Source organism: Phyllostomus hastatus, unplaced genomic scaffold (genome assembly GCF_019186645.2).
Source record: "Phyllostomus hastatus isolate PE091 unplaced genomic scaffold, TTU_PhHast_1.1 phas_contig_34, whole genome shotgun sequence".
NCBI classification, from domain to species: Eukaryota; Metazoa; Chordata; class Mammalia; order Chiroptera; family Phyllostomidae; genus Phyllostomus; species Phyllostomus hastatus.
Window position 1 is genome coordinate 50,234,315 of NW_025333857.1, and position 27,682 is coordinate 50,261,996.

At 48.5% G+C, this 27,682-nt stretch overlaps 2 protein-coding genes across 2 annotated transcripts; one reads left to right on the plus strand and one right to left on the minus strand.

The window, feature by feature from the left end:
• Window positions 1–986: 986 nt before the first annotated feature.
• ALG2 (ALG2 alpha-1,3/1,6-mannosyltransferase) lies at window positions 987–5,041 on the minus strand. The gene is made up of 2 exons (XM_045840466.1): window positions 4,623–5,041; window positions 987–2,252 (listed from the first exon to the last, which is right to left on the minus strand). The coding sequence occupies exons 1-2, from the start codon at window positions 4,965–4,967 to the stop codon at window positions 1,350–1,352; spliced, it is 1,248 nt and encodes a 415-aa protein (XP_045696422.1). The 5' UTR covers window positions 4,968–5,041; the 3' UTR covers window positions 987–1,349.
• Window positions 5,042–5,319: 278 nt separating this feature from the next.
• SEC61B (SEC61 translocon subunit beta) lies at window positions 5,320–13,700 on the plus strand. The gene is made up of 4 exons (XM_045840680.1): window positions 5,320–5,444; window positions 5,644–5,741; window positions 10,595–10,696; window positions 13,417–13,700. Exons 1-4 carry the CDS (start codon window positions 5,442–5,444, stop codon window positions 13,502–13,504), a joined length of 291 nt encoding a protein of 96 aa, XP_045696636.1. The 5' UTR covers window positions 5,320–5,441; the 3' UTR covers window positions 13,505–13,700.
• The last annotated feature ends 13,982 nt before the right edge of the window (window positions 13,701–27,682 follow it).

Below are 27,682 nucleotides of genomic sequence, written 5' to 3' on the forward strand. Positions count from 1 at the left end.
TCAATATATCTGACACTCGTTTTAAAGAGCTCCTTTTTGGTACTGTAATCCATCATAAGCACCTTATGAGAAAGGCAGACCAGTCCAGCTATCCCACTCACAGATGAAGCCGCGGAGGCAGAGATTACACAATCCGACCGAGGCTCTCAGGTCTGTGCTCTTCGAGTGGCTTCACGTAGAACTGTTGGCTGGTGATCTTTGCTAAATGGTTAAAAATGAATTTAAAGGTTTGTGGAAAAGTGCTTTATGTTTATTGTACTGAGATGAACAGGTACGTAATGGACTATAAGACTGGTCAGTGCCACAAAAAGGGCTGACTCTGTGGAAGGGGAAGTTCACTCCCACCTTGGGAGGCGAGTGGAGGGTTGGGAGGGCTCCATAGCCGTGGTGTGAGGCAGGCCTTGAAGGGTAAAAAGCATTTGTGCCTCATACTTAGTAGGATCTTACTCAATACAACACATGTTAACAAAGCTGACAAATCGGATGACGTTACAAAGTAAACCCTAAGCAATACACACACTGCAGATGTGACTTCAACAGCCAGTTTACTCCTAGTTTCTGAATTCAGGCTTGGCTGCCTAATCTACGTATGGATCATGGAAGCCAAAATTTAGTATTTTATTGCCTTTTGCTATGATACAATAAAATCATCTTTATTAAAAACAACAACAACCCAGAACACCCTTGCTGTGGACCCAGGCAATGGTTAAGACTAACCAGAACTTCCCAGCAGAGGACAAGGGACACTCAGGTGCACTGATTTTGGGGACAAGAGTGACCCTGTTCTCAGTCTGCTACAAAGCCAAATTCTTCAACTCGGATGAAGACACACAAACTGTCAAAACCAACTGAGGCACAATATGACTCGTTTTCATAGGCAGAGCAGCAATAATCTAGAGAAAATAAAATTAACACATGGGATTGTATATCTTTTTAAAAAAATATTTTATTTTTAGAGAGAGGGGAAGAGAGGGAAACATTGATCCGTTGCCTCTCAACTGGGGACCTGGCCTGCAAGTCAGGCACATGCTCCAGCCAGGAATCGAACCAGCGACCTTTCAGTTCACGGGCTGGTGCGCAATCCACTGAGCCACACCAGCCAGGGCTATGGGTTATATCTTAATCAACACTGATAAGACTCAGAATTATTATAGCATAAGATACTGCTTTTCTGAAAAGCAAACAAAAGGAGTCATACATAAGAAGGTGGCTCAGATTCAAGAATTAAGTTCATTTTTTAAGAACTCTTCGGCACTAGATTCTAGGTTTCTTTTATGGTTTCAAAACTGAGTATACAATCGATAAAAATGATATTAATGAATGTAGCATGAAGACCTTAAAAAGTCTGATTATACCAGCAGTTTGGTGATATACTGGTAGAGCTGTTCTGTAAACGCTTCAGAGGAAAACTTTTCCTCCACCCTGGCTCTGCCAGCCAGCCCCATTGAGGCTCTTAAGGAAGGTTCATGGATGAACTTTTCTATTGCTTCTGAGAAGCGTGCTGGGTCCGGCTCACACAGAAACCCCGTGACACTGTGGACGACGGACTCCATAGGCCCGCCTGAATTAACAGCAACGACCGGGCACCGCATGTACATGGCCTCCAGAGGGACGATGCCGAAGTGCTCATTGCTTGGTGTATAAATCACACATGTGCAGCCGTGGAGGAGGGAGATTTTCTGTTTGTCTGAGAAAGACCGCAGGAAGGTTACAGACTGGTCAAGGTCAAACTGCTGGACCATTTTCTTCAATTCCTGATAGTGTTCCACGTTCTCCAGGACTCTCTCATCATACCCACCAGCCATGATCAGATGAACCTTGTCCCAGTCTTGGGATGTCAGTCTTTCACGCAGCTTCACCAAGGCCTCCAGTGCCAAAGTCAGATTTTTCTTCCTTTCGTACCTGTTGATGGAGAGGAACAGAAACTTCTTCCCCTTGGGGACTAGATCATCAAGTTTTTCAGGGACAGCTGAGTCAAAGCTGGTGACATTCAGAGACGGGTAGAGAACGTCGGGCTCCCTGTGGGACAGGGATGTGAATGTCTCCTTAAAGACTGCCGCTGTGAACCGGCTGTTGACCAGGATGCAGTCGGCCATGCCTGTGGTGTATTCTTCCAGCCAGTCGATCGGGGCCCTGTACAGGCATTTGAGAAAAGAATCCCTCTTGGTGAGAAGCAGATCTGGGAAGTGACAATAGAACAAGATCTTCTTTTGCCGTCTGGCCAGCTTGAACACTGGGATACAAGCAGACACCTAGCCAAAGCAAAAATCAACAACAGAGAGAGTGACTGGTCACCTAAACTTCAACTAAACCAAAAGAGCAGATGCCGACCCTGCCTCCTGGTCTGTGGGCTCCTCGTGGGCAGTGCCTCATTCTGCTTTGTGCTCCTGGACTCTCACCCAGTACTGAAGGCTGGCCGATGTTTTCTGGATGTGTGCTCAATATTTAAAGCTGCAAGTGCAGTGTTTCCTCTATAACAGTATTGCCCAATGGAAATAAAAGTCTAGTAACCACATTAAAAATTTTCAAATTGTTCAATTAATTTGTGTATTTTACACTTACAGCACATCTCAGTGCAGACTAGCCACATGTCAAGTGCTCAACGGTCACCTGCGGCCGGTGGCTACCATGCCGGACACAGCAGCTCCAGTATATTTCTCCTGAGGGACTGAATGAACTATTTAGTTTCGAGTGCAGGCTCTGGAATCGAGATCGCCAGGGTCTGACTCTTAGCCGTGTGACCACGATCAAGTAATCCACCTCTCTGGGCCTCAATTTCCTTTTCTGTGACATGGTGACAATTACAGTACCAAAAACCGATATGCTTTTTGTGATTATTAAATGCAATGGGGTATGTCAAAGGTTTAAGAATTTAGCATGTAGTATGTGCTCAGTAGATATTAGTCATAATCATTAGTGGGCATGAACTACATGCTGGCATTACTAGACTTTCCTGTTAGATATTTTACAAATCACTTAATCTCCAGCTCATGGAACACCTGAAGGTGAGCTTTAGGGATACTGAGGCATTTATCTACAGCTACTTAGTGAGAAAGTAGCAGCTAAATGGAATTTGAATCCGGCTCTCCCCTACTTCCAAGCTCAGTTTTTCCTCTACCCGCTGCAGTCTTAGCTGACTCGTGTTTATTAACCAGTCAGACAAGCAGGGTGTTTGGAAAATGAAGTATCTCCCACACAAGCAAGGATGATCAGAAGTAACTCAGGAGTCATAGTTAAAGGAATACAAACACAAACGTGACGCCATTTCCCCCTGCGGTGTGGCCAAGACTGGAGGGTCGGTAACATTCATTGTGCCAAAGAGCACGAAGGCTCCATCCTGTGTATGGGAAAGTGGAGTGACACACGTCCTCGGAGGGCAAATCTGGCAACAGCTACTGACATTTAAAACGAACAACTCTTGGACCTACCGATTTTATTTATGGGGAGTTACCTGAAGGACATACCGGTACTTGCAGAAACACAAAAGAAAAGTACAAGGATGTTCATTACAAAACTGATCTATTCACAAAACACTGGTCAAAATGTTAGTGTCAAAGAATGGATAAATTGTGGTACGTTAAAAAAAAAAAGAGCAGATTTTCCAGACACTAAGAAGAAGGAAGTTAATCTCTAATACTGATATATAAGGACATCCAAAACAGAAATTTTAGGTGGGGAGCGCCACCCCCCCCAAGCTGTTCAATAGTAGATATGCTGGTGTAGCCGTAGAGAATTTCTGCAAGGGTACGGGAGAAAACTGTTAACTGTGGCTACCTTTAAGGAGAGGAACTGGGACGGGGCTTTTACATTATACTTTTATACTACTGATCTTTTTTAGTCCTGATAAATGTTACTTTTTTTTCCAAACTGTACAACCCCCTTCAGTGCTCACAGCCCACAGATAGATAAGGAGGCTGGGCAATGGTTCGAGGTTGCAATTTACTCTGGCATGGGCACACTATGAGAGGCCCACGTGTTAGTTTTTAAAATAAAAATGTTTTGGGGGGCGAGGGTGCAGAAGAGCTAAAGCCCAGATCCAGGTGGGGGTGCTTTATCAAGCAAAAAAATGTGAACTTTTCAACAAGGATTAATGAAGAGCCATGTAAAGTTTTAATGGGGACATGACATGTTTAGCTTGATATTTTAACACCTGACACTGCTGAGGGGCGGGGTTACCTGACTGCAACGGCTATAGACAGTGTGATGCACGTGGCTTAAACGTAGTGTCAACAGAAATAATGCAATGAAGGCAAACGGACGAGTTACTCAGAAGTAAAATCAGACTCAAGGCTGACTTCTAATGCCTGCGTTTCTTACAGCAAGCCCCAAGGCCCATCTGCTTCAGAATCACCCCCTGTGCCAGAGAAAAAATGCAGATCTCGGGCCCCGTCTCATGCTCCTGGATGAAAGGATGAAAACTTCTCAGGGTGGGGCCCTATAACGTGCAATTTAAACGTGTCCACACTGAAGTTCGAGAACTACGATCACTCCCAGCTCCGATCTCTCCAGATCAGCTCCAATCCTTCCCAACTGCAGACCAGAAGAGGTCATCAGAGGTCAAGCACTGCGCCCTCCGCAGTGAAAAACCGAGGCGTGGCGACGGACCCGCCGTGTCACCTCACCTGGTCGCACACGACCACATCGAACTCCTCGTCGCTGAGGAACAGCACGTAGAGCGCCAGGAAGATCATGCGCACGTAGGCACAGACCGCGGCGCCGCGGCCGCCCCAGCCCAGGCTGCGAGGCAGCCAGTCCCCGGCGCAGCGGACCGGCAGGTCGCGGCTTTCGGCGAAACAGTGGCCGGGGTCGTAGTGGGCGGTCCAGATCTTCACAGCACATCCGCGCGCCCGCAGCGCCAGCGCCGCGTCCAGCACCAGCCGCTCGGCGCCGCCCACGCCCAGGTCTGGGTGCAGGAACAGCACCGACGGGCGGGAACCCCCTTTACCCTGAATGTTGTGGTCCCCCATGGCCCGGAGTTCTCCCCGGCTCCCCACGCCCTTGGGCCCTCGCGCGCAGGCTCCTTCCCCGGCTCCAAGCTAGCCCCGCCTGACTACGCCCCGTGGCGCCTGCGTTGCTTAGGCCACATCAGCGCAAATTCGTGGGCGCCTAGTAACTGCCGGAGAAAAGTTTCCGTCTGATCATGGACATACATGTCCTCCTTTTGGTAGAAATTGGACTCTATGAAGGCCGCTGTGATCTAAAGGAAGAAGACGGAAGGTCTGCACTTCCCACGGAGCAGCCGACCAAGTCGCCGGTAGCAAATTTGTACAGGCATGTAGTAGGACAACTCAGGCGTCCTTGGAGTCAGAGCCCTGGCCGGCCCGTCTGAGGGCGGGGCCTGAACCAGTTCCCGAACCAGGTTCTGCAGGCGCTGGTCCTTTGATTGCTCCAGCGCTTTCCAGCCGTCTTTTTCGGTGCCCTGCCACCCTCCAGCTTCCAGCATGGTATGGCGACCTCCGCTGCTCCTCCTTAGCCCCGGTCTGTCCCAGGCGCCCCGACTTCTCTCTTACGCCTTGCCCTTCTTCCGCGGCTCTCTTGCTTTCCCCAGCCTCCCGTGCAGGTGCCCATCTTTGCTGTCAGGGCCTGGGGTCTGGGGCCCGGCGGGCGGCGCTCACCCGTCTGTCTTCTTGTCTCCCTCCACAGCCTGGTCCGACCCCCAGTGGCACTAACGTGGGCTCCTCAGGACGCTCTCCCAGTAAAGCAGTGGCCGCCCGGGCAGCGGGTTCCACGGTCCGGCAAAGGTAAGGATGCCTGCGACCCTCTTGGCTGTGGGCCGGGAGAGATGGGGCCCGAGAATCCCCTGATTCTGAGAAGGAGTCACCGGGATATTAAGGTTTATAAGGACAGAACGAGCCTTGAATGACGTAGTCGTGGGAGTAATGGCTACCACTTAAAAAAAGAGTAGAACTGGAATTGGGTCAGAGACAACTGAGCAAACTGATGTCATTGAGCTGGTGTCGCTAGCCTTGAGCTTTGCACTCACATTTCTACCAGGAGGTCCCCTACACGCTCAATTCACATGACTTGTCCTCTCATCCCAGCCCCGCTCCCAGTGACGTTTCTTTATCAGTTCCATATGGCACTGCTCTGCTCTCGGTCCCCAAAGCCAAGACTTCAGTGGCATCTTGAGTTACCATGATGCCCTCTCTGTCCAGCTATTTGTCAGACTTTGAGTTGCACACAAAAACCTGCTCATCATTTCTTTCTCTCTTCATCTCTATTACCCCAGTTTAGACGTCAACTTCTCTCATTTAGTCTTTGGCGTTTTGTCCGTAACTCTTCTATTCTCCTGGTCATTTCCTCGCCAGTCCATCCTGTGCTCTGGTTCTGTTACTCATCTGCTTAGTTTCTTTTTATTAAACAAAAGGATAACAAGGTTTGTTATATTTTTTTCAGCCTAACAGTTTCTTCTCTATCTCCTGTGATCCAGCAACAGTGAACTTATTACTGTTTTATGAATATCCTCCCCTCCCCCAACACACTCCCACAATTTCTATTTATTCTCTCAAGACTAAGCTCAGAGGTTATTTCCTCTTGAGGCCTTCCCCGTCTCCAAAAGTAGCAGTAGCTACTTTTCCCTTTTGCTCTCAAAGCACTTCATTCATATCGTGGTAACAGCATTTATTTCGGTATTAGACTGGTGGAAACTGCCCAAGTCAATCTCTGTGCTACGGTGAGGCTCAGCACAACAAATGATGAAGGAAGGAAGGAGTCAAGCAACCCTGGTGTCTTGGGACTTTTGAAGGAACAAGTGGGGTTTTACCCTGAGAGGGTAAGACCTTGAGGGGATACATGAAAACTGTTCATAAGGATGTGAGGAATGGTGAGATTCTTCCTGTTAGCTACAGTAGGTAGATACAAAACTAACAACTTGAACTTACAGGAGACAGATTTCTGCTCAGAGGAAAGCAGTTCTGATATAGCTCTGAGAAATGGTGGAGTTACCCCAAACAATGGAGAGTTCCTTGTCGCTGAGATGTTCGGGGGAGGCTGGGATGGACCCGCTGGACAGTGTGCCAGGCTGCGGTTGAGGTTGTATGGTTTGGGCTGCTGTCCGTTTCCACCCTGAGTTCCACGGGTCCTTTGCGCTGGGATGGAAACACGTCCTGCAGCAGGGCAGGGCTCCTCGGAAGTGGGTCCGGTTCATAAGAACTGGTAGTACCAAGGCAGGGAAGTCTGGCCATCTCAGAATTTTTAAAGAAGAAAAAAAAGAGAAATCACACATTTACCAAATGTAAAGATATTGAAATAGCACATTTACATGATAAGAGTGAAATGGCTGCTGCGCAGAGGAAGTGGAGAAATGTAAACATTTGAGGACAGATGCAGCTTTTCAGGTTGTGGGTGTGGGCAGCCTCAGGGTCCAGTCTGGCTGTGACCGATGTAACTAGACAGATCATGGGTGTGTGTGTTGAGAGAGACAGTTGCGTTCCCTTCTACTGTTTTGGCACCCTTTAAGTGTTACGTAGTGCCTGTAACGTAATAGGTGTTGGCTAAGAATACATCTCTGCTTTGTAAGTCTCTGAAAAAGTTGAAGCTAATGGTTTAAAAAGTTGAAGATGATGCTTTGGGTTGCGAAGTGTGCCGTTTCACATTCTCTCTCCGTGCTCTGTGGTGCAGTAGAGGCAGCACCTGGGAGGAGACTCGGTGAGGGAGTTCACACCAGGTCAGGTCCGGTCCAGGGTGGAGAAGCCCTTGCTCTCTTTCTAGTGTAGCATAGAAGATTGCTGTGAGGAGGAAAAGGAGCAGTAGTGCATTGTAAAGTGTAAAGCTGTAAAAAGCTCCACAGCATTCAAGGAGGATTAATGGGAATCAGGGATATTAACGTGAGAGAATAGCCAGGGATATTAAGATAGCCATCAAATAGTTGTTGGGGGAACATGCCAGGCACTCTTCTGGCTCGGAGGCTATATCTGTAAGCAGCTAGTCAGGGTTTGACCGAATAAACTCTATATTTCAGTGTGGGAGACAGGCAAAGAAAGAAATAGTGTAATTTCAGGCAAGAAGAGCTACGAAGAAAAGTAAGGCTGGGTGGGGGGTAGAGAGCGGTGGGGTTGGGGGGTGGGCCTGTGGCTGTTGTAGCTAGGGTTTTTGGGGTAGGGGACCTCTAAGTGGAGGCCTGTAAGAAGCCAGGGAGGAAACCATGCAGCGGTGAGGGAGGAATAGGCTCCCGCCTAGACGAAAGGAATGGTTAAGTGTGAAGACCCCGAGGGGGGAATGAGCTTGGCTTTGAGGAATAGCTGGGAGGCTGTCCTGTTAGTACACAGTCCGTCAAAGGTCAGTTATGAAAACCATCATGTTACGGTGTAGGAAGAGGGAGGCAGTTACACAGTGGCCAGTAAAAAAGGGTAAAATAGGCCCCAAATAGAGATTAAAATGGGTTCCGTTAACCTCAACCGACTTCCCAGGGGGCGGGGTGGGTGGGCGAGGTATGGGAGGTATTTTGAGTACTTCCGGTATTTCTAGGGGTCCTGACCTTCAAGGCCTCTTTGTGTTCAGTGTGTCAGTAGATATAAGAAATCTTTAAAAAGGCCAGGCTAATCCTTTCGACCTCCTGTAGTTCCAGGAGACTTTGAAGCCGGGACCTGGGGTTGGGAGGTTGTGAGAATCGTGGGCAGCACCCGGTCCCGGTCCTCCTGGTTCAGCCCATGACTCACCAGCTCAAGTTCCCTTTCACGAACAGGGAGGAAAATTTCAGGGACCTCCCCCACGGACTAAACGACGTGTGTGTCTCTGTATGAAAGCTCCTCCCCGTGTGTGGACTCTACTCTGTAAACCCCTGTGCAGTGTGCTTGCTGAAGTTTACAATCAGTTTTCCCATTCTATCACAAACGGTCCTGCAGGTGAGTTACACATTCCCGGGCCACACCATGCAACCTACAATTAATGTAGCTGAAATAGGATCTCTGTAGAGCAGTAGCCCCGAATCGTCATGTGACACTGATTGCTCCCAGGGTTCCAGCATGAACTCAGACAGGTCTTTTCCTGGAACCCGAGGTGCAGCCACGACTCCATTCTTCCACCTCGTGCTGCAGGGCAAGCCACCCGAGCTCTGGATGGTGCTTCTTGCGTTAGGGTGTGGGGTAAAGGCCATGGCCAGGCGAGGTGGGGGTTAGGGTCCAATTTGGGAGGGCAGTGAGAGGAGATGGTAGGGACAAGGTTTCCACTCTGTTTTCTCCCTGTATGCCCTTTTCCAAAACCCGGAACCAGTAGCCCATGGATACGAGGATTGGGATCATGAGAGAGGGCGTGCTGGGATTTGGGAAACGATGAGGGGCAGTGGTGGGGCAGTGGTGGGACAGCGCTGACCCTCTCCCTCACCCAGGGCTTCTGAGTTGGTGACAGATGGATAGGCTGAGGAGGCTTTCTTCTGACTGCTGCCCCCGCACCACTCACTCTCAGGTTGTGGTGCTGGAACTCCCAGGCGAGATGAGAATTGGGGTCGGAGTAGCGCTCGGTGGGGGAGCAGCTGTCGGGTGGGCCCCCCTCTCCCACGCAGTGACTGAGGAGAGGAGGGGCTTCCCTGGGCCTGTCTGGGCTGTGGTGTAGTGCTGTCCGCTGCATCTGGGCGCCAGGACTGCCTACGTCCCGCAGCCCATCTCCCCGGCCCTAGTCTCCTGGTGAGGGACCCGTTCTGGGGGGGTGTGCCTCTGTCCACGACCCGCGGCCTCTCACAACAGTGAAAACGTAACCAAATAACCAAATAAGGCTTTGTAAAATGTGCGTCCCATTTCGGGACCTGGATTATAGTTAAAACTTAGTATTTTTGTCTCTTTTATAGTAAATACAGTAATTTTAAACATTTTAGAGTAATCTAAAAATCAGATTACAGTGGATCCTTGAACAACATGGAGGTTAAGGGCAATCAAAAATCCACGAATAACTTCTGACCCCCCCTAAACCTTAACTGCTACTAACCTCCAGTTGACCAGAAGCCTTGCCAACACCAGAGGCGATTAACACGTGTTATACATGGTATTATTAGAGTACAGCAAGCTAGAGGAAAGACAGCATTATTAAGACAATCATAAAGGAGAGAAGATACGTTTATGGTCTGGGGGAGAAAGAACTCCGCGTAAGTGGTCCTACACAGCTGAAACCAAACTCGTGTCGTTCGTTCAAAGGCCAGCTGTACATGGATTCAGGGCCTTTAAAGCAGGGGTTTCCTACTCGACTTCACAAAAGTTCACGCGAAGAGAAATTGAAACACGTGGTTCAAGTGTACTGCCCATGTGCTTGGGCAGCTGGATGGGCTCTGGAGTCTGAAGTAGGTCCTCGGCCCAGCTCGGCCACCTGTTGCCCATGCGGCCTTAGGTGGGTACTTTGTTTAACCCACCTAAGCCCTTTTCTGGGCCTCATTTTCCTCCTTTATAAAACAGAAATGGTAACTTTTCCAGGGTTGTTGCATGCCCTAGCCTATGGAAGGTACTCAGTTCATGGTAGCGTGAGGACAGTTCGGGGTTTCGGGGTGCACTAACCAAAGGAAAAGTTTTCTCTTGTTTTGGTTCTTTACCAATGTGATGGTAGCTTATGTTATAATGCCAGCACAAGGGTTTCCCAAAAAGGCCGTTTGTGACATTTTTTCCCTCAACAGGAAAAACGCCAGCTGCGGGACGAGGAGTGCGGGCCGCACGACCTCAGCGGGCACTGGGGGGATGTGGCGCTTCTACACGGAGGACTCGCCGGGCCTCAAAGTGTAAGTCTCGGGAGCCGACCTGGTGTTCCGTCCACACCGCAGGGCTGCGTGGGGGCACTGCCGCCCTCCTCCGCCGCCTGTGGTGCTGGCTGTGATGAAGTTGGCTCTGCACAGCGGCCCCATTCGTGCTGGGTGCCCTGGGCTTGGTCTGTTGTCCACACGTCACCCGCGTAGTCAGGGGCTACTGTGGCACCTCTTCGTGGGCGGACAGAAAGTGAGGGAAGAGTGTCATGTGGCAGTGCCAGGGTAGCTGGTGGGAGCAGAGGGCACTGGAGGGAAAACCACATCATTAGATGAAGTTGCTCTTCGTCAGTGTGGGTGTTCTTGTCCCTCACTGAGACATAGGAGTAGCTGTTTGAATAGGAGGTGCGTGGTTTTTCAAAGCTCTCCTGGAAGCATAAGCTGATACCGTTACAGCCTAATGGAAGTTTTTGCATTACGTTGTGTTTCCAAAAGTTCTCTGGCCTTCTTGCCTTTTGTGGTTGGTGAGTCGACCCTGGAGGGTGAATGTATCCCTTTCCAAGTTCTTGGGTCTCGGAGTGCTCATTATGTGGTGGGAAATGGCCATCGGGGGACGCCTGTGCCCGTCTCACCTCACTTTCCAGGTTTCTAGCACTACGTGGCACACTTAACCCCACAGGTCTCTGGTCAAGCAGGCCCTAGGACTTGCCCGCAGCGGCTTCCCGACCCGCCTGGTGGGTGGGGAGGGTGGGGACAGCTCTTTCTCGCCTACTGCTGGAGACTGAGAGGCTCGGCCTTAGAGAGGCAGAGCTGTGTCGAAGACAAGCTAGCCAGGCTGGAATCAAATATTCAGACATTCGATCCCGTTTTCCATCTGTCTGTCTGGTAGAAGGGAGACAAAATTAGGTTTATCTGGATTAGTTTAATTAACTTGACCAATAGCTTGGCTTGGACCACAAATTAAAGACTTGTGTGGTAAGGTGAGAACGCCTTCAGGAAGTAGGTCTTGGCATTGGATTTATGAGTCGTCAGCATCCAGACAAACCTCTTGTCTTTGTTAAAGGTGATTTTTTCTGAGTATTCAGAGAGAAGTTTTGAAGCCCCTGCTCTTTAGGGCCTCCAGGGGCAGGAGACTCCTTCCAAGCCCTTCTCCAGAAGCTGGTCAAAGCTGTTGCCTGTGGGCGAGCCTGGCTGGTGCCGGCCCTGCGCGCTCTGCTGCGGTGCCGCCTGCTCCGGGCTGCTGCTGGGGCTCTCACAGGACTCGCTCGGGGCGGTCCCTGGAGTGTCGTGAAGCACGGTGTCAGCACACCAGGGAGATGGTAAAAGGACACAGTTGGGGGTTTGTGTCCACAAATCCACGCCTTGGAGCAGTCAAGGAACATCTTAGAGTTTGTTCTTGGCTCTTTGTAGGAGTTTAGAATTTTTCTCAGTTTGAAAATAGTAGCATTTCCTGGGAGCTTATTATAAACCTGCCTTGGTTGTGTTTTAATTTGTTTAGTACCTTAGTGACCCTAGGAGGGAGAGAAGTGCTGTGCTTACTCGTACTTGACTGATAAGGACACCGAGGCTTGGAGAAGGTGGGAAGCGGCCCCAGTCACAGCTCACGCGTGGCAGGGTTGGTTTGCACACTCGGCCCTTGGGCCCTGACAGCTGCCCTCTCAGCCTTGTGCTCTGTGGCTGATGTGGCTCTCACGCTGCTGTAACGCAGGGGCTTTGATTCAGTGCAGCACGGTGCAGATCTGCTCCCGTGTATTCTTAAATTTGTTTACTCCTGTAATTGTACAGATTTTGAAAGAACAAAATAGAGTAGCAAGGACATTGATTTCTATGCATTGTTTATTGTCCACTAGTGGACTCTGTTACTCCACTGTGCTGCGGGTAGTTCATCTACTGCCTTGGGTGCAAAGATTTCTGGGGTCTTTTCCACTGTGCATGCCCCAGTTGTACCCGGGAGGGGAGGTGACATCTCGAATCCCCAAAACTGAGGTTGGCAGGAAGAGTCAGGAAGGCAGGGCCCTTGGGCCGGAGAGAAAATCTATTTCCTTCCTCTAATAAACTCGTAAGTATGAATCAGACTTAACACATGTTGCCTGAAATGTTTGGTCTTTGAAGATGGGGATCTTAAAGCACTAAAATGAGAAATTCGTGAAATCAGGAAACCTGAGTTCAGATCTCCTTTCCTTCTGGCTGTGTGTTCTCAGGCAAGTAATAATCTCTCTGGCCTCAGCTGTACTTATTTATGAGATAAATCTTTGTTTTGACTATGTCATGAGTTTATCAATGGGATCCTATATTTGAAAACACTTTGTAACCTGTGATTCTCGTCTTTGCAGGCCTCGTACATTGAAGCTAGACATTGAAGGCTGTCTTTAAATAAGTCTTACTTTGAAATCGTTTTATAATTGGATCATTTGCACTTAAGAGTTTGGGGAAATTTTTCTGATTTTTATTATGGAAAATACTGAATATGTGAAGTTAGAGAGATCGTGTCTTCAAGACATCACATCATTTTATTTGTGTAATTTTAGTTATGTTTTACTAAAAGGTAATGATTCCTCCTATGTAAATAACCACAGTGCTGTCTAAACACCTTCAAAATATCCACAATAATAATTTTGGAAATATTTTAAATGAGGTAAATAATATTCTTGAATGCTCTTCTTAGGTGCTCTTCTCCCCCCACCCGGCAATGTTTAGTATTAGAAGTATGGTGATGTATTATTATTAAAAGTAAGCGTGCCTTTTCTTCTTATTTTCAGTGGCCCTGTTCCAGTATTGGTCATGAGTCTTCTGTTCATCGCTTCTGTGTTTATGTTGCACATTTGGGGCAAGTACACTCGTTCGTAGATTTGGCTACATGCATCTGTCTGTCATCTGAAGAAGGAAAAAACACCCCCAATGTATCTTGGACCAAAAGCATAGTGATTTTCTGTTCATGAGAAAGAAATTTTCTGTAAGTTTACTGTTTTACAGGGAACTTAACGAGAATTGATTTTAAGGAATCAGTTTTTTTGTATGGCTAATAAACTTTTTAATTCATTTATACCAAGCCTGATTGTTGATGCCTGACTGTTAGGGCCCCTGATCTCTCTGCCTTCCACTTACAAGTAAATGTGCAGAAAACCTGTGTTGTGGAGATTGTTTCCTGGGGTGGGCTGGCAATTCTTTATATGGCCACGCAGTCATTCAAATCCAAGGCACTGTAGTTGGCTTTGGCTTGTGTTCTTCCAGATCTCTCTGTCCCAGTGATGGTCCTTTTGGGCATCATGTGGTTGTCAAGGAGCGTGCCTTCGACTCCAGCAGGCAGGTCTGTGCTCCGAGGCAGCTGGCGCCCAGGGGAGAGTCCTCGGAGTAGTAAATTGGAAATCTGGGATGAAGTGTTTGTTCGTTCTGTTCTTTGTCTCTAAAACCATAGACAACATTTTTGCCTTTTCTCTCTCAGTTTCTAATTCTGTGAGTGTAGACCGGGGTGTCCATATATTTACCACTTGTCGCCAAACCTGTTTTGAAAGAATTCATTTGATAGGTTCGATTTTTCAAATAAAATTTTATTTTCATTTTGAAAATTAAAGACCGTTCCAATCAGAGTAAGATATCAGCATTTCTAAACTGATTGCTATAATTCCATCCAAAAAATAAACAATTTTGAGGTTTCACTTAGTTTATGCTTGCCATTCTGCGCATACGCACTCAGTTTCTGGGAGACCCTGGAAAGTACCAGGAACGGCTCACGGGTGCAGACCTCACGCGTCTGGGACTCAAGCCAGGTGTTCTGAGGAGTGAGAGACCCACGTGAAATCCCCTTAGTTGTCCAGCGGAATCACAACATGAGAAAGAGTATATTAGTTAAAAAACAGGTAGTTCTGAAAATGGCTTTCTTGTAAACAAAAAAAATTTCCTAGAACAGTTAAGCAGTTTCATCGTGTTTTTCTTAAGTCTTGTCTGTGAATTAAATTAGGTCCAGAGTATCAGATTTAAATGATGAAAATATGTATCTTTAAAAAAGATTTCTTAGGGCAATATATGGGTGAGTGTGCTCTTATAAATCCTAACACATGAGGTACTTGGAAGAAATAATGAAAAATTGGTTCCTTTGGATCCTGGGAATTGCTTATTGTATGAGGTAGGTATCTGCATTTTGAAATTCTGGGGAAAATGTCTCCATTTCATTTGGAAGAAATTAAAGATGGGAAATAGATTCTATAATGGATTCCCACCTCCTCCTCCCCCACCCTGATATTCAGGTTGGTGTTACAACAAACAGCTAAAATTTATGCTCTTAATTTGGAAAAGAAGTCTGTTCCACTGACCAGAGGGGCCTGTTTCAGCCCAGGGAGCTGCTGAAGCCACTGGGGGGAGCTGTTGGGTTGCCAGGGGTGCATTCTCTTCACTGCACAGTGCTGCTGCCGGCCCCGTCTGCCTCCAGTGTCTCTTGTGGACTGAGAGTGGAAAGTCGCTGAATTTTCCAAGCTCGCGATCTGTAAGAAAATGCTGTTTTGTAGTAGCAGAGCAAGGAGACGCTTCGTTCAGCAGAAGGAAAACGGGGGGTTGGGCAGAAATGTACTTCTGGCTCTGATGATAGAGTGCTAATACAGTCTTTGTGTTCAAGCTGTTCCTTTCTTTCTCAATTTTTGAAAATTGTAAAATACACACGACATAAAACGCGCCATCTTACCCACTCTAAGTGCTCGTGCCAGTGGTGCCGGGCACACTCGTGTGGTTGCGCAGCTGTCACCACCACCCTCTCCAGTACTCTTCCGTCTTACCAACTGGAGCTAAGGCCGCCCGGCAGCAACCTCTCTGCCTGCCCCCCCGGGCCCTGGCACCACCATTTCACTTGTGTCTCTATGAACTTGACTCTCAGCACCTCGTGTAAGTGGAATCCTGCAGTATTATGTCTCTTTGTGACTGACTTGTTCCACTGAACACCATGCCCCCAAGGTTCATGCTGTGGCAGGTGTCAGAATTTCCTTTCTTTTTAAGGCTGAATAATATTCCGTTGTGTGTGTGGACCACATTTTGTGTCCCTTTGTTTCTAAATAGGGATTGCCAGACTATTGTTTCTTGAGTCATGTGCAGGAAGTCTGAAAGCCTGACCAGTCAGATCCTCACCTGCATGATGGCTGCCTTAGCCCAGAGAATCCTCCAGGTCCTGTGACGCGGGCTGTAGTTCCAGCCATCTCTGAGTGGGGGACACAGCCAGCACGTGCTGAGCAGAGGCTCTCAGTGGTTAAAGCTGGGAAATGAATTACATTATAATGCAGCTCTCAGGGAGCCTTTTAAGTTACTGGGGAGCAGCCAGCATAGGGAAGGGGCGAGTTCCTGAGACTGTTGGGGGATGAGAGACCGGGGTCTCCGGGCACAGTAGGCCCCTGAGCACTTTCTGGGGAAAGAGTGGTCAAGAGATAAGTTCCTGGCCGAGGCAAAACACACCACCGCTGCTTTTCTCTCCTGCCCTGGCCTAGACTCCAGTTTTTCTTCTGGGCACTAATGTCCTCCTAGGAGGAATTGCAGAAGACATTCTGAAATCATGCAGGGCTGGCATCAGGGTAAATGGAGGACAAGGCCTACAAAGCTGGCTTCATGCAGCAGAAGACACAGTATGCGGAGCTGCTATGTGCATGGTGCCGAGAAGCTCTTTGATGCCCTCCAGCTGCCCTTGGGGAGCTTCAGCATGGCCTCGCTGCTTTGCTTGATGCTGCAGGAGTGGGGAGGGGCCTGGACCAAGTGTGTGGGACTCTTCTGGCGCACTGCCAGGACTTCTGGACCTCCTGCACTTCCTACGCATCTTCCAGGCCGGGAAGTGCGCCTGACCTGGGTTCAGCTGTTGGTCCTGCAGTTCACCAGTTGTGAGAATGGGGTGGCGGTGGGGACTCAATTTCTCTGGGTTTCCTTTTTCTTACATGTAAACGACTATGAGTGTGATAATTCCCGCCAAATAGGACGATTAAATGTGAAGAATGATCCAACAGTGCTGTTAATTAGCTAACAGCAAGTTGTTTATTCTCAATAATTTTAGAGATACAGGTTTCTTACGTAATCGACTGTCTAATGAGGAATTTACTCTGCCCCATTGACAGAAGAGGAGACTGAAGCTTAAATCCCTGAGCTTGTAAGTGAAGGAGCTGGGATTTGCCTCCACGTCTCTGACTTCCCCACTGGCATCGCATCGACGGGCCGTCGGTTTCTGGTGTGAGGGTGAGGGAATGGTGTCCCAGCACTAGCGGTTCCACAACGCAGCTTTGAAAAATAACAGGATTCCAAGAAAGTGCCACCCAGTCATTTGGTGTACTGCAGGCATTACACAGCTGTAGCTTGAGGTTTGAGGTTCCATAGAAGGAATTGGTTTCTCTATTTCAGTGCTTCTGAGCTTTGTTCATTGTGTGAGACTCCTTTGGTTATAGAAAAAGCTTAACGTGTATTCATTCAACAAACATTTACTGATCACTGGGTGCCTATTGGGGCCCTACAGATGACCCAGTGTGGTCACTTACCGCTTAAAAGGGCTGGACATTTGGATGCTAGGATCCTAATCCTACCTGGGGCTGCAAGTTCTAAAAAGCCATGTGATTCTGGAGAAACCAGACAGAAGAGCTTCTCAAGGCCCCCCACCTCTCAGTGCAGTCAGTAGCTGGGAGCCGCAGTGTAAGAACTGGCATGTTCATGTTGTGTGGGCAGTGGGGCCAAGGTTGGAAAACTGGACTGCCCCCAGGAAGGCCATCCTGTATGATCTCTTGTCCAAGAGGAAAGCCAGGGAACCCTGGGAAGCCTTCATGGAGTGGCTGAGAGTTCCTTGTGTCCCTGCCTTGAGCAACAGAGACTGGGGCCCAGAGAGGACAAGGGACTTGCCCAAGGCTGCCTTCTTAGCAGAGAGGAGGCCAGAGCCAGGCTTCCTGTTTCCAGGCCAGGGCTGCTTTCCAGAACTGTGCCGTGTGCCCTATTTTGGGTGTGGGCCTGTGTATGAGCCAGCCTGCCTCCTTCTAGAGACAAGGCTCTGGAATTAGACACACCGAGTGGTGGGCTTTGATTAGCGGGCAGTGTCAATCAAGGGGGAGGAGTACAGGCAGCAAGGTCAGCTAGTAGAAATCACATGAATTATGTGAGCACATCCAGGAGAAGGCCAGCGGGTTCACGAGACCCAAAGGGAGAGACAACACAAGGAAAAGCAGCCAGCGGAACGGCACTGTTCGGCATTCCTGTGACCACGGGCGGTGGGTGAGCCAAGAACACGGCAAGCCTGACCAAGTAGGGTTAAGGTAAAAGGCAGCACCATTTAAATACTTTTCCTGGTCACTCTGGGAACTCAGTCTGCTTGCCATGCCAAAGACATTAAAAGAAGCTAAAACATGCAAATGAACTAAATGGGAATCAGAGGTGTAGTCATACACAGTTTGGATCGCTTCCTTTTGGGGAATGATCTAGAAGGGTGTACTCAGAAAACAAATGAACTAATAAGGGGAAGAACTGGCATTACCGGTAAAAGGGTTAAGTGGGCCTGCAGACACACCTGCTTTCCTGCCCACTGACTCTGTCGTGGGCAGTAGGGAGAATAAATCCCACGGTTGTGTGACCCTATGGTCTTGTCTATTCTACTCAATACATGGCTTCTGGTGAGAAAACAAGCTCATTCTCCTGGGACCCTGTCTCACTCAGTTTGGGTTGTAGAAGTCTAATCACTGGTCCTCGATGTTAGCGTGCCTCACCAGAGGAGCTGGGCTGCTGCTGCCCAGCAGATCTGGCCAGACCTGGGCTGGGGGTCCCGGCCTCCAAAACAGCGGTCGCAACTCGGGGTCACGGTTGCCGGGCCTGTAGTTTATTCCAGGCCTGTCCCCTGGACAAGTGTGTTCATTTTGTCTGCTTGGCTCTTCTTTGCAGCTTAAACCACGGTGCTGTTTTGCAGTCTCCGCACTGCCTCTGGGGAAATTCACCTGCCTTCTGTGGTTTGGCACTGTGCGTATTCGTGGCCAGGCAGTGTGCTTGGTCAGCTGGCCGTGGAGCTGGAAGGCCCTGGGAGGCTGCAGAGCCCAGATCCTCCCTCCAGTTCTCTCCCTTTGACTCAGCAATGCCTCTTTTTAGGGAGGATGTGCTGCCTGAATGAGCACAATGGGCTCTTGTCATACTTCCTTTTGCAGCAGGCTCACTGTGCCCAGACCTCCAGTCGGCTCCAGGAGGCAGGGAGAAATGAAAGACGCAAGTGCGTAATGATTGTACCGGGCAAGGGAGTCCTTACTGGGTGGACTGGCGCGGCACTCCCAGGGAGCCAGGGCTCTGCGCTCCTCCGCCCCCAGATGCCTCACTGCGGAAGACCCGTGGGATCTCCCAGACTTGGGGCGCACCTCTGTGAGACACCACAGAGCTGTGAGTGGGTGTATTAATGCCGAGCACATTTCTTGCACTGCATTAGTGCGCTTAGTAGTGAACCAAACCTGAAGCAAACTTAGGAGAAAATGATGTAGGTTTGGTGGTCTGGCATAGCTCACTGCTCTTCCTCTTTCTTTTCCTCCTTCCCCCTTTCCTCCTTCTCTTCTCCTTTTCCTCTAGCTTCTCTTCCTCCTGACACTCCTGTCTTTTCACCCTCCCCCTGCTCTCTTCTGTTTCATACAACTCAAATATTCCTGGACGTTCGTGTGTGCAAATAGAGCATGCGAAGAGACACAGCCCTGCAATAAAAGTTATTAGAGAGTAATTCTGATTTTCACCTAATTCTTCCAAGTTGTTGTGGTTTGAATGGTATCCCCCAAAACTCGTATGTTGAAATCCCTAACCGCTAGCATCTCAGAACTTGACCTTATTTGAAGACAGGACCTTTACAAAGGTAGTCAAGTTAAATTGAGGTCAATAGCATGGTCCCTTGTCTCATATGACGCATGTTCTTACAAAATGGAGAAACTTGGACACAACACCATGTCAACTTGAAGACGTTCATCTACAGATCAAGGAGAGAGGCCTGGAACAGTTCTTTTCCTCACAGCTCTCAGAAGGAACCAAACCCACCAATCACCTTGACTGTGGACTTCTAGCCTCCCGAACTGTAAGACAAAACTGCCGTTGCTTAAGCTGCCCCATGTGTGGTAGTGGGTTGGCCAAAGAGTTCATTTAGTTTTTTCCGAATGATGGCTCTAGGAGTGCTTGGCTGTCTTCAACTTCATTCGAAATGATGTTGTTAGATTGTATTGTGACAGCTGTCCTATCAGTGTGCATTAAAAAACTTAATCAACATTGCTGAATTTTTGTGCAGCCATTTTAATATTGAAGATGGAAGAAAACTTTTTGGTGTAATATGCTTTATTATTTCAGCAAAGGTAAAGATGCACCTGAAACACAAGAAAAGATTGGTGCGGTGTATGGAGAAGGGGCTGTGACTGATTGAACATGTCAAAAGTGATTTGCGAAGTTTCTTGGTACTACTGATGTTTTGGCCAAATAATTCTTTGCTGTAGGTCTGTCTTATACATTGGAAGATGTTTAGCAGCACCCCTGGCCTTTGTCCACTAGAAGCCAATAGTAAGAGATAGTCGACATACTCAAAATATCCAAATCAATAAACTTATTGGTGAAAATGAAAAAATGTGTCTTTGTTTTATGGAACAAACTAAACGGACTTTTTGGCCAACCCCAGGCATTGCCTTGGCAGCCCTAGCAAATACACGCATATGTTAAAGGGGAAGCCAGTTCGTAACTCTCAGCAATGCTTCTAGAAATCCCCCCTTTCTGTCTTCCTCATTTGTTCATTTTTGCATGACTCTGGAACTTCATCTCTAAACTCCAGAAACCCTTCGCTGCTACTAGCCTGAATGATTTTTATTTTGTTATTGCCTCCCCTTGGGGAGCGAGACGTCAGCAGGTTCTGATTCATTGCTCTGGTATCTTAATCGTGAGAAAGATGGGGCCCCCACCTATGAAACAAGCAGTTTGGGTGACTGGCAGTGGGTTCCCCCCGCTGTAAAATACAATACAGGCCTCTGCTTGTGGACAAGGTTAGCACTGTTTCCCTCCAGATTGTTTAGTTTGAAGACTCCTTTATCTCACGGTGAGCTGATAAACACCCAGCGTTTGACTGGAGAGACTAAGCAGAAGACCTTGGCTGGTGGTGAAATCTCGGCGAGGAATTTGGTGGTGACCAGAGTTTGCTGAGCTGGGGCCAGCGAAGGGGATTGGATGGTCTTCGTAGCAACCTGGGGATCCAGATTCAAACGATCACTGACGCATAGTATCCTTCCGTTCCCAGATGAACTCCACTTGGTCATTTGTGATGAAAAAAGAGTTAACATAGCAGCCCAGACACTGCTGTTTTCAGGAAGGTCTGTTTGCAGGGTCGGCCTTTGGCTGGTGGGCTGCAGACTACTCGGCATTTGAACTGTGACCTAACTGATAAGGATGTTAGACAACGTGATTTACTCTATACACCAGCTTTCCTTCTGAACTTCCGGAGTTTTGGTAGTTGCTGGGCAGAAATGCCTGTGCAACCACCAGCAATGAAATCCTCGGGCGCCGAGCCTTCACGGGGCCTCCTGGGCAGCAGCCGCATACACAGCCCCCACGTCACCGCGCTCTTCACTGCTAGAGGCAGGAGTGTGCTGGTGCGTTCCTCCCAGCAGGGAAGGCTGATGGACTTCCTCCAGACCAAGCCCGTGTCTCCCCCCGCCCCCCATGAGCCCGCTGTGTTTCGTTTCACAGTGACAAGCCTTAGCTGCGAGTGCTGCTGTGTGCTGAACTCTCTAAGCCGTGCCAGAACGTCACTGAACCTGTGGTGGTCTGGTGGGCCCCTGAGATAGTCACGGTGCAGTATTTTTAAGCTACTGTTACATTGTGTTAGCTAATATTTTATGTTTTCTTTCCTTTTTTTAAAAAAAATTATTGTTCAGTTACAGTTGTCCCACCTTCATCCCCGCTGCCGTCCCCTGCCCCGGCCCCCACAGTCAGTCCCCACCCCGTTGTCCACGTCCACGAGTCCTCTCTTCCTGCTCCGTGATGGACCTTCCCCTTCTTCCCCCGTAATCCCCTCCCTCCCCTCTGCTCACCGTCAGTTTGTTCTTCACTTCCGTGTCTCTGGTTTTCCTTCGCTCATTTGTTTGTTTGTTTGTGTTTTAATTGTTCAAGTACAGTTGTCTCCACTTTCCCCCCCACGACTCCCCCCTACCCCAGCCATCCCCACCTCCCTCCCCTGATCCCACCCCGGTTTGGTTTTACCCATGTGTCCTTTATACATGTTCCTGAAAACTTTACCCCTTTCCCCGCATCACCCCTCCCACCTCTTCTCCGGTTACTGTCCGTTTGTTCTTCATTTCAATGTCTCTGGTTCTGTTTTGCTTGCTTGTTTGTTTTGTTGGTTAGGTTCCACTTACAGGTGAGATCATACAGTATTTGTCTTTCACCTTCTGGCTTACTTCACTTAGCATCATGCCCTCCAGTTTTTTTTTATCAATATTCTTCAACTCCCATTTACCAAGCCTCCACTTCATGTGCGCTGTTCTAGATATCTTGGCACACAGCAACTCCTTTCACCTTTTGAGGTGCTCCTGACGACTCATTTTACAGGCGAGGGAACTGAGGCCCACAGAGAGGGCGTGACCCATCCCAAGTCCTGGAGCTCCTGACTGCCCAGCAGCGCGGGGCACCGGGGTCACCTGCCTGATGTGAGCGTGACCGACCGTCTGAGTTTGCCCTTGACTGAGGGCTCTCCTGGGATGTGGCACTTCGGGTGCCAAAACCAGGATGATGCAGGGCAAACTGGGACAGTTGGTCACATGCTTCAAGTCTAAGCTTTTTTTTTTTTTTAAACTTCATCTGACTGGATACTTCTATTTTCCTAAAGGAGAGCTTGTCCCCATTACGAGTTGGGCCTACTTAGACCCAAGTTGGAAAAGCCCGGACACCTGGTCTCATGGAGAACAGTTTCCAGATGGTTCTCCCTGGTGCAGACACCATGTCTCCCAGCCCGCTTTGCTCGGCCTGCTCTCCCCTTTCTTCAAGCCCTCTCCACCCCCGCTCTGCTCGACACATTTTTCAGCATTACTGGTTTTAATTTCCTTTACCATCCCCTTTGCAAAAACTTCTTTCTTGATGTAATTACTATTTCTCTTAATGCAATTTCATTCTCTTGATTGCTGTTAAACTCCTAAAGTTGTTTCTCCAAAGAATTTAACGGCCGGGCCCTGTGCTTGGAGATTAATTGTTGTCATTTGACCTTCGAACACAGGTGCTTTCTTCCTTCTCTTTAATTATCTCTGGGAGAAAGGAAAGTAACCATCCTTCTTCCCAGGGCTTCTCTGAGAAGGAGCACCGCTGGGGGCGGCCTTTTGAGAGAGACAGAGAAAAAGCCAAGTCTCTTAAATGTTTCTTCCACCTTCTACGGACTTTAATCTCAGAATCCGAGAGCAGCCAGATGCCAGCCCCTCAGGAGGGCTCAGGCCATGAACAGGGTGGGGGGCCAAGGGGCAGCAGCCCAGGCTTGAGAGACGACGGTCCTCTGCCAGGAAGGGTTTGGGATGGCCAGGAGCGGGGAACGGGGGCTGGCTGTGATTTCAAGCATCCTTCCCAGCCCTGGTCTCCCGGAGGAACTAAGGCAGCAGCTCAAAGGAACAGAAACGCTGTGGGCTAGAATCTCCCTTTCCTGGAATGTCCACTTCTGTAAACCAAAGCTCCAGGGTCCTACCCTCTCACCATCTTTGCTGAATGCTCAGTACCTCGGCCCTTTGACCTTTCAGAGATCACTCCCCTCCCATGCCCCACCAGTCTTCAAACTCTATTTTCCCCAGTTCTATTACCCCTGAATCACTGTGTTTGCATGCAAACCTTGAAACATGAACGGATGCCAGAGGAAGAGGGACAGCCCCAGGTGGGGTTCAGGCCAGGTTCCTTTCTGTCTGATCTAGCTGCTGTGCCGCCTGCCCCTGGGTGCACAAAGCGCTCCTGAGAGTGGAAAGCACCGGTTCTCAGGTCGGAGACGCAGTCGGGCACTTTGGGGTTCTGTGATATCATTGCTCGGGCCCTTCATCTGCGTGCACTTGGACACATACTGTGTGGGAGGGGTGCAGAGCTGACTTTTATTCGTCAGTACAGTGCATGTCACGTAATCAGCCTTAAATGACAAGTAGTAGCGTTCAGGACAAGTGAATGAAGCAGTTGATCCTCAACGTCACAGAAGGCCCAACCTTTAGGACTGAAGAGAAAACTGAAGTCCTTTAGGCGTCCCCTCTTCGCCCCCACCCGCCCTATTTGAATAGGAAATCTGTTATCCAGTCTCTGACTCTGCTTGGATACCTCCTGTGACAGGGAGCTCACTGCTCTTTGGAAATCTCTGCCTTCTTTGGGCCACTCTATAGATGCCCAGTAGGATCTCTGTTCACAGGCCTGATGTGTTTAAACTGCTTCGCACTTGCAGGGGATGGGAAGCCTTTCCCTAGCCAAGTGCAGTCACGTAAGTGGGCTGTCCGAGAGCAGGCCAAGTGACTGTTTGCAGGGCAATTCAACAAATAATGCACACTTGCAGTAAGGGTTCCAGACTCAAGACTGTCTCCTTACCCAGTTCTGGGGAGTCTAATCCAGCTAAAGACCAGGTCCTGGGGACAAGAAGGAGCCCTACTAACCCAGGTGTATTTTATAGACAGCCTCCATGATCCCAAAGGAACCTTTGAAATCACCCTGTTCCTGGGGGCATGCAGACTCCCCGATGATCCCGCCTATCCCAGGTTATTCATGCTCATAAAGAGCTTAGCGCTCACGAGGGGCTCCATCCCCATTAGTCCGGGCCGTTTGGCTGCATTTATGATCAGAAGGCCCTCAGGTGTTAGTAAATAACCTGATATGTCTGTTAAAACACTCTCCCAGCCTGCTGATGTCACTGGCTTCACGTCACACACTGCTGTGCTGTCGGGACAGCACCGGAATGTATTTTACATTCCCATTGTGTCTGTTTCTCTTTTTATTTCAAGGAAATCACTTTCAGGGTTTATAGTGGATTTGTGAATGCACACGTACCTTGGTGCCTATAAGTGAGGAGCTAAAAATGTGCTGTCATGTGTATCCACGCAGCGAGACGGTGACTCAGCAGAGTGCAGGGCAAGGATGAGCACAGAGCACCCTCGGCTCGTCTCCTTGTGGGTCTGCGCTGTTCTGCCAAGAGCTGTGATTTACGAAACAGTGGATTCTCACAACTATGTCGCATACATTTATGTGAAGCTGAGTTTATTTTTATTTAGTGCTTAGCAGATTTAATCTTACTTTAATGATATTTTTATATAGGTTCATAGAAGGTGAGAGCAGAATTGGGCCTCAGAATTTAATGTGGCCAATTCCCCCTGTTACAGATCAAAAAAAGAAAAGAAAAAAAAAGAGGCTCAGACAGGTTAAAGGATTTGCCCATGATCACACTGGTAGTAAGTAAGCACAGGACAGAGATTCAACTTTATATTTTTAAAATTCAAGTGTGGTGCTCCTTCCACCATAATAAGAATCCCTTGATAAATAGCTGTTTGTACCCGGCTTTCATATACATACCTCCGCGGGAGTGGGCAGCGGAATCTGGCTGTATTATTTGTCATCGCTGGCCACTTGGATTTGCATGGCCCATCTGGCGCTCAGGTGACTGTCCTCTTGTCCCCTCACTGCTCTTCCTGGATCCTGGGTCTAGCTCTAGGATAATGAGAAACAGGCAAACCCTGAATCGGAACGGCCATTGGCAAGCCAGCTGTCACTTCACCTGCATGGCCCAAAGTTTCCTAATTTGTAAAATCGGGTAACTTCTTCTGGTAATCCTAATACTGTCTAATGGGGTGCAAATGGTACTGGTCAACACTCAGCCCACATGTAGTGAGTCAAGGTTCTCTAGCAGTCTCTTTGGTATAAGAGGGAAATGGTAATGTTGCCTCCTTCTCCAGCTCCCAGATGCTGTTTATTTTGCATTGATCTGGTGGATGGATCAACTTGCTATCCCACATGTGCTGTCCCTGCCTCACACCACAGGGATGAGGAAGCACAACCCACTCTCCTTGATTTCCCCCCACGTGCACACAAAGCATCTGCATGTGCAGACTTTACAGAGGGCAGAGGAACCAGAGAGGTTTGCATCACCCTGTTGCTTGCTTCTGCTTCTGTTTACAGTGCCTCGCTGCAGGGCCTAGACCAGAGACTCTCCGTCTCTCTTTTCAAAGCACAGAATAACTTAGCTCCACAATTCTTTATTATTTAGGGATGGTGTTTTGCTGTAACAGAGGATTACAACAATGTAGGCTTACTACAATGAGGGAGAAAAAGGTTTAACTTTTTTTCTCCTATGTAAAAGAAGTCTGGAGTTAGGCATTCCAGGGCCAGTATGATCATGCTATGATCTCATTAATCTCCTCACCTCCTCTTGTCTTTCTGTTTTGCTACCCTTGCATAAACCTATTGCCTTCTAGCAGTTTCACCTCAGGACTGCAAAATGGCTGCCGAAGCACCAGTCATTGCATTCATGTTTCAGGCAAAGAAAGAGGGAAGGCCAAAAATGGGCCTGCCAATTGAGTCAGTCCCCTTTTCAGGGAGCATTTTTCCAGAAGCTGTATATTACAGCTTATTCCTTTATTCCATTGGCCAGAAGTTAGCCACATGGCCACTCTTACTTGGGAGGGAGGCTGGGAAATGTAATTTTTCATCTGGGCAGATCGCCACCTCCAACAAAATCAGGGCCCTTGGTAAGTAAAAAGAGAAGAATACGTTTTGGATAGGCAACCAGATGTCTGTTAGCACCCCCAGCTCAGCTCTGGACCTATTCTTTGTTTAGGCACTGACTCATTTCATTAACACAAGCCATCACACTGCTGTAGGGAGGGAGTTTGAGTGGAAAAAAATGGGCTAAATCTTTCATCTGCTGTCCTCAACTATCCGTTCCCGGAAGTGGAAGGGGTCAGCAAAGAGATTGATTTTTCCCACTGATACGACATTTACCACCCTCCTTAGAAGGCAGGGGCAGTTATAATTGTCTTTGATTTTCCTATTACTACACCCAGGGATTGTTGTGAGAACCAACAGACAGAGATGAGAAAACACGCTATACACTATAAAATGCTATTCAGGACAGAAATGATTGTTCGTCATCATTATGAGTGTTACCATGTCTCCTAAAAGCTGCCTGCTGAGAGAAAAAGTGAGAGCCAGAGAGGGAAGAGGGAAGGGAGAAGAGTGGAGGTCCTCTCAGCATCGAAGGCAGGACGGAGTTACGTGGCCGCAACTGAATGCCGTGACTGATCGCAGGACACACGCAGCCCTCTAGGGCCAGCACCCCTGTTGTTTAGTCAGGTTCCTCCGACTAGTTAAAAATGTCTACCTCCCTTATTTCAAAGCAATTTATAAAGTACATTGAAGATGACGTGAAACACGTAAAAGGCACAAGGAAGTTTAAAAAACACCGCTTTACTGATGCATAATTGACGTACAGTAGATGCCCACATTTGAAGTTGCACGAACGGACCCGCTGTAAGCACACTCCTGTGAACCCATCGCTCCCATCCATGCGCCCTCCCCGCCCCCACCCACCCCCAGAATCCCGACCTGCTTCCTGCCACCAGAGGTTAGTGTGCATTTTCTTGAATTGTATACAAATGAAATACAAAATTCCATGCATCACGTATGTTCTCTTTCTTGCCTGGCTTTTCCCACTCAGCATCATTTGGGGAAAAGAAATTCAAGTCACAGAGCAGGGTAATGACTGACAGCTCTCAGCCACCGGGACTCAGAGCAGTTCATATTCAGTCAGTTCCCAACGGCTCGGCCTTTCTCCCTTTTTTTTTTTAAGTGATGTGATTTACACAAAGAGAAAAATTTTTAAATGATACATTGTAATGACTAATTATAAAGCAAACCTTGTGCAATCACCACCTGGGTCAAGCAACGGGGACTGGGAAACCCCACGTGGCCTCCCTGGGTCCCACCCTGACCACTTCCCCGGCCGTCCCCATGCCCTGTCATCATGGCCCTCACTCTGGGGACAATCATTTCTTGCTTTTCTTTTTGATTTATGACCTGTGTACTAAACCCATGGGTGGAGTT

What these genes read in the sequence shown, in the direction of transcription:
- ALG2 (XM_045840466.1), bottom strand. Translation starts at nt 4,967, where the DNA reads ATGGGGGACCACAACATTCAGGGTAAAGGGGGTTCCCGCCCGTCGGTG. An exon ending in ATGTGGTCGTGTGCGACCAG is followed by an intron (nt 2,253 to 4,622) that starts GTGAGGTGACAC and finishes TGCTTTGGCTAG; the next exon opens with GTGTCTGCTTGTATCCCAGT.
- SEC61B (XM_045840680.1), top strand. An exon ending in GGTTCCACGGTCCGGCAAAG is followed by an intron (nt 5,742 to 10,594) that starts GTAAGGATGCCT and finishes TTCCCTCAACAG; the next exon opens with GAAAAACGCCAGCTGCGGGA. An exon ending in GACTCGCCGGGCCTCAAAGT is followed by an intron (nt 10,697 to 13,416) that starts GTAAGTCTCGGG and finishes TCTTATTTTCAG; the next exon opens with TGGCCCTGTTCCAGTATTGG.